Source organism: Ovis aries, chromosome 6, assembly GCF_016772045.2.
Source record: "Ovis aries strain OAR_USU_Benz2616 breed Rambouillet chromosome 6, ARS-UI_Ramb_v3.0, whole genome shotgun sequence".
Lineage (NCBI taxonomy): Eukaryota > Metazoa > Chordata > Mammalia > Artiodactyla > Bovidae > Ovis > Ovis aries.
In genome coordinates, this window is record NC_056059.1 from 46,375,143 (window position 1) to 46,389,600 (window position 14,458).

Consider the following 14,458-nt stretch of genomic DNA (forward strand, 5'->3'; position numbering starts at 1 on the left):
CACTAAAAAGTTCTATACTACTTTTGGCCAGTGACTTGTAGTGGTTTTTGAGATTATAAGCTCTCTTTCAACTCAAAGCTTTCAGTTAACCAAATAAGTTGCAATGGAAATTTATAAGACTTCTTCTCATTGATCCTTCTTATTTGATTTGAAATTGCTTATTGACAATGTTATTCTGAAATTGGACATCATGTCTGTGAGCTAGTACCTAGTATCATGCACGGAACTATGTTCAAATTCTGTTCTTTTCTTGAAGAAAAGGAGTCATTTCTCCTGTTACAGGGTAATATCTTTGAACAACTTAAGTTTATAAAAGATGAGTCAAGAGAGTTCAGTCTTTGTGCCTTACTGGGGAATCCAGCTGTGCTCATAGCTAGTATAAAGTAGAACATGGTGGCTCCCATAATAGAGACATTTTGCAAGTACATAAAAATAAGGAATGATTAGTTAGGACTGGGGATTTCATCAATGGCTTTGTGAAGGATTTCTTACTTTTATTATTTTAAAACCTTTTCTTTCCCCCCTCCTTGCTATGCCATTTGGCTTGGGATCTTAGTTTGGGATCTTAGTTCCCTGACCAGGACTTGAACCTAAGCCCTCAAACAGTGAAAGTGCCAAGTCCTGAACACTGGACTGCCAGGGAATTCCTTAAACTTTCAAATTATGCTAGATAAAGATGAGTTCTGGGAATCTGGAGGCAGGATATTTTGTTCAGGAATACCTAGGATACTGTCTGTTCTCTGACCCTCCCTGTCAGGACATGTGGTTCTTGCAGGAGACAGATTAATTTAAAAACTGCAAGTGCTCAGTGTTTGTAAAGATTCCTTTAAATGGAAGAAAACAGAATCAATAGAAGGGTAAGACTGAGTAGTGGCTGAGTGAAAATGTGGCTGTCTAGTCAGCTCTGCTAGACTGGGCCTGAGAAGTGTGTCACTGGCAACCGTGACTGTCTTTAGGGAGCCTGGGCCACTGTAGATCTGTGCCAAGTTAGGCTGCTTGTGCTTCTGTTCTGCGTAGCCACTGCCATTCAGTTAAATTTTGTCTCTTTGGGTAAATAGAGTAGGAACTAGATTAGGCCAGGTAGATCAGGAATGAGAGAGAATGAGAGAGATTATCTGTGTATCTCTTGTGCCTGTTTGTAACCCATTTGGAATGTTACACAATTAATATGAGAATATATTCTTGTATCATTATTATGATAATTTAGAAGCCTCTAGTTCTGCTTCCTTCCCCAGAGGTAACCAGTTTTAAAATTTTGAGATATATTCTTCCAATTTTCCATGTATCTAAATGCATATAAAAGTATATGAATGTAGTTTGGGTTTTCTTCAGGGCAGGTGGGCTCATATTACTGTATTTATATAGTATAATGTTTACTTTAAAAAGTTAATGATTCTTGAGTTCTTAGTGTACATTTAGAATTACTTTTCTTGGGAATTCCCTGGTGGTCCAGTGGTTAGGATTTGGTGGGCCTGGGCATCCCTGATCGGGGAACTAAGATTCTGCAAGCCATGTAGTGTAGCGGGGGAAAAAAAAAAAAAAAAAGGAATTTTCCTGGCACCATTTACAAAAATAGAAAGAGAAATAGATTTGTGATAAAGGGAAAATGTCTTAAAATATAAGGAAGATAGTTTGCTATCCACTGTTGATGTATTTGCACGAGGTGTCTTCAGCTTTTTTAATCGTAGCAAAACGTATGTAAAATAAGACAATTTTTTAACCATTTTTGGCTGCACAGTTCAGTGGCATTAGGTGCATTCATATCGTTATGCAGCTGTCACTACCATCCATCTTCAGAACTTTCTCCACCTTCCCAAAATGAAACTCTGAACCCGTTAATTAACTCTGTTCCCCCTTACCTTGAGTGCTTGGTAACTACCATTCTGCTTTCTGTCTCCGAAATGTGACTGCTCTAGGCACCTCATGTGAGTGGAGTCATACAGTAGTCTCCTTTTGTGGCTTATTTCACTTAACACGAGGTCTTCAAGGTTCATCCATGTTGTAGCATGTGTCAGAATTTCCTGCCTTTTTAAGGTAGAATAGTGTTTAATTGTATGCGTGTACTACCACATTTTAAAAATCCATCCATCTCCTGGTAGACATTTGGGTTGCATTTGTTTGAGCTGTTTATTGGTTTTTGGTGGGAGGAATCTTGGGTTTTTTGTTTGTTATTGAAAAGTGGATATGGTAAAATTGAATTTGATGAAACTATGCAAAGCAGTACACTCCTGTAGAGACCCACTGTTTGGAAATAGTGTTTGCTGCCACAGGGACGAGTTTACTTTTTACAACTCAAATATATTGTGGCTGTTGGAAAAATGACTTAAAATGCTTATCCTACTAGTGGTAGACACCACAGTGATCAAAGGTATAATATAATGTTAGACTGGACATAGGTGACTTGAGGTTTTAAATATGATCATTGGATAATTGTGGCGATTAGTAAAATATACAAAATTACGTGCACTCTGAAGTGCCCAAAACAGAGATGGTGGTGTAATACATGTTCTAGTATTACATGATTGACTTAAGAACTGTTTGAAGAATTTAAACTATTAGATAGGTGAAAGAAAACAGCCCCTGCATCAGATGAAATAACTTGGTTGATAAATGTAACCTGAAATAGGGAGGAGTTACAACCTGTCCAGCCAGTCCATCCTAAAGGAGACCAGTCCTGGGTGTTCTTTGGAAGGACTGATGCTGAAGCTGAAACTCCAGTACTTTGGCCACCTCATGTGAAGAGTTGACTCATTGGAAAAGACTCTGATGCTGGGAGGGATTGGGGACGGAGGAGAAGGGGATGACAGAGGATGAGACGGCTGGATGGCATCACTGACTCGTTGGACGTGAGTCTGAGTGAACTCCGGGAGTTGGTGATGCACAGGGAGGCCTGGCATGCTGCACTTCATGGGGTTGTGGAGAGTCGGACATGACTGAGTGACTGAACTGAACTGAGCTGAATTGTGAAAGTGTCTAAAATCTTGATACTTTGTGGCAGTAATTTTCTAATTGAAGTTAAAATGAGAGGTGAGAATATCACAGAACTATCAAGAATATCAAGTGTATATCAGAGGTTCCTTTCTCTTTTTATACATTTCTCCCCAGAAAACACATACTTCCCAGATTCTTTGCAGTTCTTTTCTGTTTAGCGGAGTTGTAATTCTAGGCCTACAGCCTGAAAATGTGACTTCTATTAATACATTTCAACACAATTCCATCTCAGAAACGTGTCACGTTTTAGAACTCTATAATACATGATTTTCTTTCATGTTCCTTTCCTATTAAAATATATACCCAAACAGATTGCTGCGCATCAAACTTTTATAACACTTGGCGTTAGAAAACGGAAGAGGATGAAGAGAACGCAAAATGTAGGTGAAGCATGGTGATGGAAAACTAAAGCAATGGACGAAAAGAAGTCCTTAGGGACTTTCAAACTAGTTCTTTCTAGGATGGCTAAAGTTATAGGACCATTCTTTAGCTTTAATAACTCCTTTCAGCCTCATGAGCTGCTGGAAGGTAGTTGGTAATTTAAATGAGATGCTTAGTGTCAAGTGGAAAGCACTTCATATCTGTTGTCTGTTAAATTTCCTTCTGATCTGTAGGATTGAGACTGAGAAGCATTTTGGTGACTGGTGAGCATCAGATAATAGGCTCCTCTTCTTAGCTGAGATTGCCTTTATTATTTTAACCTCTGCTTGCTTGGACTGTCTTTCTTTAGGTTAGTCTCTATAAATAGAGATTTTCTTAAATATGTTTACCTCATTATTGCTTATTTAACATTGACAGATATAGATGACAAGAAGATGCATAATTAAAATACTGATATTACTAGAACAGTTGTTTAATAAATAACATTTACCCCCGTTTCTGGTTGTTTTTTTAAATATGGAGTGCTTCATGAATTTGCGTGTCATCCTTGTGCAGGGGCCATGCTAATCTTCTCTGTATCATTCCAGTTTTAGTATGTGTGCTGCCAATGTGAACACCATTTACCTCATTTTTTAAAAATTCGAACTGCAACCAAGAACTAAATAGACTAACCTGACTCATCATATCACCCTACTCTGCAGAAAGTTCTGATAAATTGTAGTAAATCTGAGCATGTACAATTTATTATATCTAAACTGAACTCCCAAAACCCCCTTCTTTTTTCCTAACGTATTTTGTCTCTCAGTTTTATTGAGATATAATTGACGTATAGCTTATATGAGTTTACGGTATGCAGCATAATGATAACTTACATCACTCAAAGTTTGGTAAACAACCACAGTCTCATACAGATACAAAATTAAGAAATGAAAACCCCCCTCATCTTCTCCTTAGGTTTTCCTCATGTCATGAAGTAACTCCATCCTTTGGGTCACTTAGGCTAGAAACCTTGGAGTCACCATTGTCCTAGTCCTCTTTTTGCTTCATCTCCATGATCCAGAGTATCATCAGGTGTGGTTGGTTTTGTCTTTAAAATATGTCCAGAGGTTCCGAAACTTCAAACAGCTTCTATCCTGTGTGAGGCTTTGTCATCTTTAATCTACATAGTCACCATAGCCTCTTAACTAGTTTCTTCTGCTTCTTCCCTTATGCCTTTTCTCTTTCTCTGCTCCGCAGCCAAGTTCATGCTGACCTTCCTCTCTTCAGATCTTCATCGACTCAGAATTTGGAGTAAAAAGCTCAAGACCTTCCTGATGTTCCCTACAACATGTACATGTACACCCCGACCCGTACTCGCACAAACTCCCATAAACTCTTGTCTCCTAATAACCTTCTCTTGAAACCTGTTTCTCACCAAAACACTCCTGCTTTGGGGCCCTTGGACCTGCTCTTTATTCCCTTTGCAGGAAATCTTCCTTTCATCACCTCCTTCAGATCTTTGCTCAAATATTACCTCATTAAGGGCTTATTTAAAATTGTATATATCACCCCCTGTCTCCCTTATCCTTTCCTTCTGTTTCTGTCCATAGTGTTTACCACTATCTAACTCCATGGGGTCGCGAAGAGTTGGGTACCGCTGAGTGACTTCCCTTTCACTTTTCACTTTCATGCATTGGAGAAGGAAATGGCAACCCACTCCAGCGTTCTTGCCTGGAGAACCCCAGGGATGGGGGAGCCTGGTGGGTTGCCGTCTATGGGATTGCACAGAGTCGGACACGATTGAAGTGACTTAGCAGCAGTAGCAGCAACGTTCTAATTATCAATACATTGTAAACTGCTGCCAAGGATTTTGGTCTTGATGTATACACAAAGATATTCTCAGTACTTTAAAAAGGGGTGGCACATTGTAGATGTTAAAATATTTGTTGAATTAATGAATTTATCAAGAGAAAGGTAAATGCTTGAAGGCATGAATTAGAGCCACAGATTGGGTCATCATTTACATAATTGAAATAAACATAAAAGTGTGAAAAATTTAAAACAAACATAAGTATTTCATGAACATTAAATAAAAAATTTATAGGAAAATGTTTTGTTTTGACTTAAGAATTGTGGCATTAGTGGTAACTGATTATCAGATTGTGCCTTCAAAGTCAGTAATGTTTATGCTTTACTCCAATGGGCAGTGATCTAGGTACTTTCACATTTAAGCAGCATTTAAGCATTATTATTGCAATTTTATTCTGTTATTATCTACAGAGAAGTTGTGATCGGTCAGAAATTACCCTTCCAGTGAGTTTCACCTGTCTCTTCACTGCCAAGTCCAGAACTTGATCAGCACATTCTTTTACACTCATGACCACACAGTTTTTCAAGCCACCAGAATTTATATTTTATTTTAAACAAAAAGAGACCTAAGCAAGTAAACTGAAGGAGAAACAAAATGATATGGAGAAACTCAATTCACTCATAACCATTTTTGTAAGTATATACCTTGAAGAAAGTAGAGGTAAATTTGGTTCAGTGTTTCTTCCTTAGTTTCCTCTCATATCCTGGAAGGGAAAGAAACGTCTGTTGATGGCTGTATCTGCTTGTTTTGAGTACGTGTCTAGTAGTTTTTATGAGCTGATTTACTGTATTACTACTTTTCCTTCCTAATGTCCTTTACTCAGCACTTGAACAATGTACCTTCCATCTCCCTGTTCATTTTCCCCACCCTCCTAGCTTAGACAGGTAACAACTTGCTTACACTAATCTACTTGAAAAAGGATAGTTGTGTGTGTATGTATGCATGTGTGTGTTTATATTTAAATTATATTTGTCCATACTGTGCCATCTAGATTTCTAGCAAAAAATTCAGCCATATTCCCCGGGTTGACCCCTGGGTGTTTGTCACTTTAAGAGCAGTAGCAGCAGGCACTTAGCTAGTTTTTAATGATGTTGTTGAAAATTAGGATATATATTTTGAGAAAAGTGCTTCCCCATTTGGGAACTCCTCACAAGTAAAATTAGCTGAATATTGCATCTTCCAGAATTGCTAGATCTCAAATGTCTTTTAGTTAGTGGGTCTCACTGATCTTGAATTTAACCTCTTAGCTATAGGTGCTTGAAGTCCCCTGGCCTCCAGTGTTTCATTGGAAAAGGAGTTACTATCAACATAGGAATTGGAATAGTTTATCATTCTTGGAAAGATTCTTTGAAAGTTGCTCAAACCAGATTTAGCTTTAGAATTGAAACCTTTATTAGCACTGGCAAAAAGGAGCTTAGAACTTAAATCCCTACAATACATGATTTTCATACTTTAGATAATAGCAGTGGTTACTTTGCTGTCATTATTTAACAGGACTGTTTCTCAGTACTTGATTGACAACTCATTTAAAATTAAAGTTCTGTAGAACACATTCCCCAAATTATGGTATCTAATTAAAAACACATTGCATCATCAACTCAGTATTTAGAACTTTTCTTGTTAAAAATTTCTTATATATAATAGCCTGTGAGAATTTATGTAAAAACACTAACTTAGCTCAGCGTGTAGTATGTCATCTATTGTAGGCACTGAAAACATTAAGAAGTTTTTTAACTTGTTGTCTCACCTATTTCACCTCCCCTTTATTCTTTTCTTGTTAAATGTCATGTGACGTTAAGTTCTGTTTTGCCCACTACTACTGCAGTTTGTGGGTATGGAAGGATGGGGCAAAGGTCCAGAGATCTGAAACACCATGATGTGTCCTGAGAAGTGTACAGATGCCCGGTGTGGCTAGAACAAACGTCGTCTGGAGGACACCAGAAACTGGGGCAAGGAGGAGCTGCTGCATATGTCCAGTTAAACCAAACCCAGCACCTTTTTTCCTTCATACCTCCTAATATTGTGTTCTTCCCTCAACACAACTCGGGTTCTTTCTTTCTTTCTTTCTTTTTTAATCTTCAGATTTTAATTCGATTTGGCTGTGTTGGCTCTTAGTTGTAGCTCATGGGCTTAGTTGTTCCTTGGCATATGGACCCTTAGTTCTCCGACCAGGGATTGAACCCATGTCCCCTGCATTGCAAGGTGGATTCTTAACCACTGGACCACCCAGGGAAGTTCCAAACTCAAGTTTCTCCTAAAATAAGCCTACCTAGGTATATTTTAAAAGCTGGCAAGTTTCTGTAATACCTTTTGATGATCTTTTAAAAGTTTTCTGTTGAGATTTCTGGTGGTTTGAGAGTAATAAAATTTGGGATGCTGTAAAACAGTCTGTGACAGATAAAGTCTTTGGAGTATTTTTTTAGCTTTTATATTGGAGTATAGTTGATGTACATTATTGTGCTAGTTTCAGATGGACAACAAAATGTTTTGGTTATACATACACGGTGCTTGAGCTCAGTTGTGTTCGACTCTTTGGGACCCTATGGACAGTAGCTTGCCAGGCTCCTCTCTTCATGGGATTTTCCCAGTCAAGAATACTGGAGTGGGTTGCCATTTCCTTCTCCCGGGGGTCTTACCAGCCCGGGGATGGAACTGGGTCTCCTGCATTACAGGCAGTTCTTTACCACTGAGCCATCACGGAAGCCCCATATACGTATACATGTATCTGTTTTTCAGATTTTTTTTGCCATTTAGGTTATTGCAGAGTATTGAATAGAGTTCCCTGTGCTATAAATAGGTCCTGTTTTCTGTATAGAAAAATTAACTGATATTTGACTGAATATCCTCAGCTAGTATATGATTTGCTCATCATGAGGCTAAGACTGGGAGCAGTCCATGGGGAAACATGGCAGTACAGCTTCTTAAGGGAAATAAATTTCATGCTTGTTTTTGTTTTGTCAACCAAAATTTATATTGATAACTACTACGATTTACAAGTCAGATTTAAAAGATCTTTCGTGTGCGTAAGTTCATGAACAACCTGGATCTCATTTGTAGGAATCAAATGAACTTTCTGATTTGAGCAATTAAATATGATTCTAATCCTTCTTAGTGGCTTTAGTGAATGTGCGTATAGTCTCTTGCTAAATTATAGATAAAAAATCTATTTATATACACTGCCTACATTTTGGTTAAGATGCATTTATAAAATTAGATTATTGTTATATCAGCCAGGTTGAAGAATAAAGCTTCAGTGTTGGACTTGATTTCTTTGATTGCTTCTGGGAGATAGATCAGTGTAGCAACATAAGTGTGGGTTTTACAGTTGGGCACATGAGAGAGAATATTAGACCAACCACTTTGAGTTTCTGATGCATTATGTTGAATAAATTAGTGCTCAGATCACCAGGAGCCTCAGTCTGTAAAAGAGGTAACTAGTCAGTCTTAGATCAGGATGAAATAAAATACCATTAGGTTCCTAGCTACTGGTAAAGAACCTGCCTTCCACTGCAAGAGATAAAAGAGATGCGGGTTCGATCCCTGGGTTGGGAAGATCCCCTGGAGGAGGGCATGGCAAACCCATTCCAGTATTCTTATCTGGAGAATCCCAGGACAGAGAAACCTGGCAGGTTACAGTACGTAGAGTGGCGCAGAGTGAGATGTAAATAAAGTGACTTAGCGCATGCACACACACGTCCCTAGCTTAGTTCCTGGCATGTTATCAGCAGTGTTAGCCCCAGTACCACTTCTCCAATAATATTTACGACAATATTGTGTAGAAAAAATGTTGAAATTCCAGCTGGAGGGTCTAGACTTAAATCCTGGTTCTTTTCTCATACTGTGTGTTTTCTTGGGTCAATCACTTGACCACAGACTGTCAGTTTTCTCCCCAATAAAATGAGATTATGAAAAATGAGATAATGAGTAAACATTGGGCTTTTATTCTTTATTATCTGCTGTATTTAAAGCCTGCCTTAGTTCTCAGTGATTCACATTATTCTTCCTGTGTAAGAGAGGAACTAACTGTACTTCAGGAATGTTAACCTGATAGTTACACATAGGATATGTTTTTTTGGATGGACAGAGTGTAGGAGACAACATAGATTTCCTTCCAGGAGGTTGTAACATACATAGAGGCTTTGAAAGGTTTTAAGCTAGAGGAGGGAAATGATCAGTTTAAAAGGTGATTGTGGCTGCAGTGATTCAGTGTACCAGGTCCCTTGTTTCTGTTGTTCATTATTATTTTACCACCTGCCCTGGTAGAATTCTTTTCTGTATTCAGCTATGCCACTATTAAGCTTTCCAAAGAGTTACTTGTATTTTGTAATCTGTATTCCCTACAACCTGCAGTAAATCTAAATCTCAGGAATATGTAGTTTTTTCTGACATTCATCTGTTGAATCTACCCTTTTAAGCAGGAAATAATTTCTGTTTTTCCTTAGCATGTGCTTTTTAGCATGTTCTCTTTAGCTGGGAAACTTTTGTCATCTTCCATTCCTTGTCTGTCAACCTTTACACAAGCTGTTCCACAAACCCAGAGTCTAGCAAACCTCTCCCAGCTACTTTCTTTCCTTGGAAGCTCTTTTTATGGCTTGCTTTTATTAAAAGTTTCCTGGTCAGTCATCCTAAAGCAATGTTAATTGCTTTATGACATAAATGTGTGTATTACTTCTCTTCTTTTGTGTAGCTTGAGTGTTCATTCTTCTTACAACTATAGAGTGCCAAGCTTGAAGCAAAAGTAGAGTGAATTTTTAGTTTTAAAATATGGTACATAGACTTCTTACTATATCATTTAAATAATGAAGTGTTTTTAATGTCTTCATGTGTAAGAAAGGTGGAGTGGGGTGAAGAGGAAGGAGGAATCTGGTAACCTGCCAGGGCAATCACAGAAGCACTAAAACCTGGTAGTTAGCCGTTGATCTATTCATTTATCTGCATGCTGTTCATAGAAGTAAACTTTGGAGAAACTTTTTACACTTTAATGACTTCCATGGAATTAAAATGATTCAGTAATATTAGCATCAGGAAGGGGTGTTATTGAGGGCATTACTGTTGTGTCTATTAACGAATTCCATTTTATGCAGGTGTGTTGTAATGTCCAGCTCTCCTTCTGCAGAGAATAGTTGGTCAGAGGAGAACCTGGCATCTACCAAGTGTTCCAGACCCATCTTTTAGGTTATTTTAATTCCTTGAGAAGAAAACTGAAGAATCAGTTGGGGCAGAGAGATTTGTGGGCTTTGGATAGATCCCAGTAAAGCAAGCTAGTGGTAAAGAACCTACCTGCCAATGCAGGAAACGTAAGAGACGTGGGTTCGACCCCAGAGTCAGGAAGATCACCTGGAAAGGGCATGGCAGCCCACTCCAGTATTCCTGCCTGGAGAATCCCAAGGACAGGAGCCTGGTGGGCTACAGTCCATAGGGTCGCAGAAAGTTGAACACAACTGAAGTGAAGGTACTCAGGCATGCAGGAAAGCAAGGGCTGTCACTGGCCACTAAGCAAGGACTCTTCCTCATTCACATGAGGGTCATATTAAAAATGACAGTGTTACATAGCAGTAGCAGCAGCTGGCTTGCTTGTCTTAGTTGCGGCTTCAGTTAACACAGTGCACTAGTGGCTTAACATACCAACACTTAAGTCCTTTTTTTGTTTGTTTGTTTGTTTGTTTTTAAGTCATTGAAATTATGAAACTGTCATTCAGATGGAAGCATTATAGTTCTTCGGAAACATTTTGATCTCAAAAGGAAAGGAGAATGATACAGATATACTGGCTGAGGTGTTGTGAGGTGCATCGAAGTGTTCCAGCCTGTGGCTTACCTTAACATGTTCTTGAAGTACCATGGCGTGGATTAAAAGGTATGCTTTAGAAATCTTCCAGTGATCCCCCAAGGTCATGGGTAGAAGAAACACTAATGATCCTATATTTAATTAACATGTATTTTAAAATATTTTAATACTTAGATTGCAGATGTGGTTATGGATTTACGGCAAAAGTATTTTTTGTTTAGAAAAAAAACTATATATCCCAAGCTTGTTGAATGAGTCCCCTCTCCCCCTCCTTTTGAGATACGGTTATAGGATACACTGGAGTAGACATTTTTTGCTAAATTTTAATAGTAATCGGTTATAATTTCTTTCATGAAATAGTTTGGGGATTATTCCTATGTTAGTCTGTAATTATCTTTATGGTTTTCATCATAGGCTAGTTTCTCTGCAGTGCTGTCATTTCATGGTAGCCTGAACAGGAAATAATTGGATACAGTTCTTCAGTTAGGGTATTAATTTGGTCAAACAAAATAATTTTTACATGGACCATTTATAGTTTGTGCTGTTTTTGTCTTTTACAAAAAACTTTTACTGAGGAAAATGAGTGGTTCTTCATTAATAGTGTGATTGTTCTCTCTTCACCTCCATAAGTATACAGTTCATCTTTCCTGTGCTTGAGGTATGTAGCCCCACTGTTACTTGTGGTTGCTAATAGTGGTAATTCTAGGCTTCATATTACCCTCTTGACCATCAAAAATCTTTAAGGTTTTTCTGTTCATAACATTTTATTTGAGTGATGTAGTCAAAACCATTTCTTAATTATTTGAAACCTTGGAAACCTCCTAATTGTGTACTATGTGCTTGCTACTAAGTGTTTTCTTCAAGATGTGGAAGTGAATCAACCCAGGGAGAATGCTGAATTCGTGTATGTTACGTTGGGTTCAAAATTCTTTATCTTTTAGGTAATGAAGGAAAATATGTTGGGAAAATAGAGGTTTAAATCATGGATATAGAAGTATAATAGAAGTACAGTGGAACAGCCTGTAATTTTTATCATTTAGGCTACCTTATGTCGAGAACCTTTTGATGTGTCAGCAGTTAAATTATCAGTGGAATTTAGTTGTTAAGTCTAAGACAAAACTACTTTTTATTAAATTCTAGCCTATAATGACAGTGAATCAAATTTCAAGGTGAAGTCAACTGTCGATTAATTGAACAGGTGTTTTATGTCCAATGTGGCAGTATCTACTCCTTCGGAAAAGATCTTTTCTGACATAATGGGTTGGAGATGGTATTGATACGTTATCTATAAAATATATTTCTCTGTAATATTTGCCACTTCAGCTTAAAAAAGTCTCCTTTTATATCTCCTTTTAGATGCACTTGGGCATCTGTCTGTTTCTCTTTAACGCCACAGAGGATTCTTGATGCATAGTCAGAGCTGGGTACTCCTTTTCTTTTGGAAGAGCTTATACCTGAGTGGTTAAGAGCTGAGATTCTGCAGCCAGCCAACCTGGGTTTCAGATCTGGCACTGCCTTGTTGTTTTGACAGGTTGTAAGAATGCCTTGGAAAAAAATATAAATTTATGTATTAAAAATACAATACCATAAGTGTATACTATTATGTGCATATACACACAGATACATACCTTAACACACACCACTTATATAGATAAATTATATATGCATTTAGTGCGGGATTGAGCATGCGAGAAGCCAGTGTTAGAGTGACAGTGGTGATGATTATTAAATGCTGTATCGGGAACTGCTTTGTGTGGGGGTGTAATGCTGTCACAGTGTCTTTTCCTGAATCTTATACCTTCTTGTATGGTCTTCCTGGAGTTAAATAAACAATCACTCTTTGACTGATGTTTTCAGTTCTTTGAGCTTTTTCTCATCAGTGAAAGAAGGTGGCCACTAGATACTGGTAATTTATCTGTGGTTCTCTTATCCTGCTAGTTTGATTTGTGTGTTCTCTGAAGCTTTGTTTTTCAAATTTCAGGTTTCCACCTATTCATTAGTGGGTCAAGAACTCAATTTAGTGGGTTATGATCAGCATTAAGACATGTAATAGAAAAGAAAATCAGCACAGTGAATATAGAAAGGAGTATTTTGAAACAAACTTGTTTCATTTTTTTAAGCTGAAGTAAACGAGATATGCACATTTATGTGTATGTTGATTGGATTGTTTTAGTTCCACTGAGTGTATGCTTCCCATAGTAATAGATGTTCCTCAGAATGGTACTAGTTTTATATTGTTTTGCCTTGCTGAGAAAAAGTGACCAGGATAGGTTCCAGTCTGTGGCTCCTAGTGATATGCGAGTGAAGTTTAGTATAGGAGATTATCTGAGGAGTAGGAAGAAAAGGGAAACATAGTAGCCACGCTCTAGAGGGCATTAACTCTGCCTGTTTTGTCAAGTAATCTAGTATACTGTCCTTTGGCATGTATTCTGGTGTTAATTAACTCTTAAATCAGTAGTTTTCAAACTGCTGATGGCAGCCCGTTTTGCAATCAATTTAAGTTGCTATTCTTCTCACCCCCCCCCCCCCCCGGACAAATTAAATTAAGCAGGAAAGAACAGAAAAGGAAATGTCATTAGTGAATCACATGATATAGTTGTGTGAAAACTCGTTTCAAGGGTACATATGTGTACTGTATTGCAGACCTAAGTTCTAGTAATGATCAACTGGGAAACAGTATGAAACTCCGTCTTGTAAATCTGTATTGTCAAACTGATCTCAGCCAGAGAAGACTTCAGATATTTAAAACAGTATTATTAGCTCAGTAGTTTTATCTCTGACATTAGGGAACAGTTATTAAACTATGAAACTTCATATTTGTTTTTTATAGTATTATTTGTGTGTGTGTACGTGTGTTTTCTTGTTGCTTGCTTGCCCTAGTAAATATTTAAAGGCTCATAGTGTCAGTGATAGTGAAGTCTCTCAGTCGTGTCTGACTTTTTGCAACCCTGTGGACTGTAGACAGCCAGGCTTCTCTGTCCATGGGATTTTTTCCCAGGCAGAAATACTAGAGTGGGTTGCCATTTCCTTCTCCAAAAGGCTCACAGATAAGAAATTTATAATATTTCTTAGTTGTGGAGGAGTTACTCTTTCTTTGATGATGAAAATGACCCATGCAATTAAAAAAGTTCAGAAAAACTGATGATACATACTAAAATCTACCCAGTTCATTCTCCTATTCCTTAGATCTTAGAACTTTTTCATATACCTTCTTTGCTTTAGAAGGTAAAAATAAAGGTTTAACACTGAAAAAATTTTACCATAAATCAGATATATCACAAGTATTTAAGGTAGTTAAATGTTAGAGCTTCTGTTTTTGTGAAGATTTGATAATTTAAAAATTTTTATTTGTCTTGGATTAGTGCCTCTGCTATTCCAGTATCCGCTTAACAGCACATATTTGCTTTATAGACTTATTAAAGATGATCACAGAGTTTCTGGTGAGTATTTTT

At 37.7% G+C, this 14,458-nt stretch overlaps 1 protein-coding gene and 1 non-coding gene across 20 annotated transcripts in view; one reads left to right on the forward strand and one right to left on the reverse strand.

Moving 5' to 3' along the window:
- Positions 1 to 14,458, forward strand: part of RBPJ (recombination signal binding protein for immunoglobulin kappa J region) — a 238,452-nt gene that overhangs the window by 154,613 nt on the left and 69,381 nt on the right. For 6 of the 19 annotated variants that reach the window (XM_060416939.1, XM_042251296.1, XM_042251294.1 and 3 more), the window contains one exon: positions 10,893 to 11,075. The exons of 9 other annotated variants lie outside the window; for them this stretch is intronic. In XM_060416939.1, the coding sequence (XP_060272922.1) occupies positions 11,059 to 11,075 (17 nt within the window). In that variant the 5' untranslated portion in view covers positions 10,893 to 11,058. Of the gene's footprint in view, positions 1 to 4,326; positions 4,444 to 5,631; positions 5,854 to 10,305; positions 10,397 to 10,892; positions 11,076 to 14,458 lie in introns of all 19 variants that reach the window. 4 more of the 19 variants (XM_042251293.1, XM_042251295.1, XM_060416941.1 and 1 more) reach the window with 4 other exon arrangements.
- Positions 3,883 to 3,989, reverse strand: LOC114115491 (U6 spliceosomal RNA). Its single transcript, XR_003589828.1, has one exon. It is a non-coding gene; the product is annotated as a U6 spliceosomal RNA (small nuclear RNA).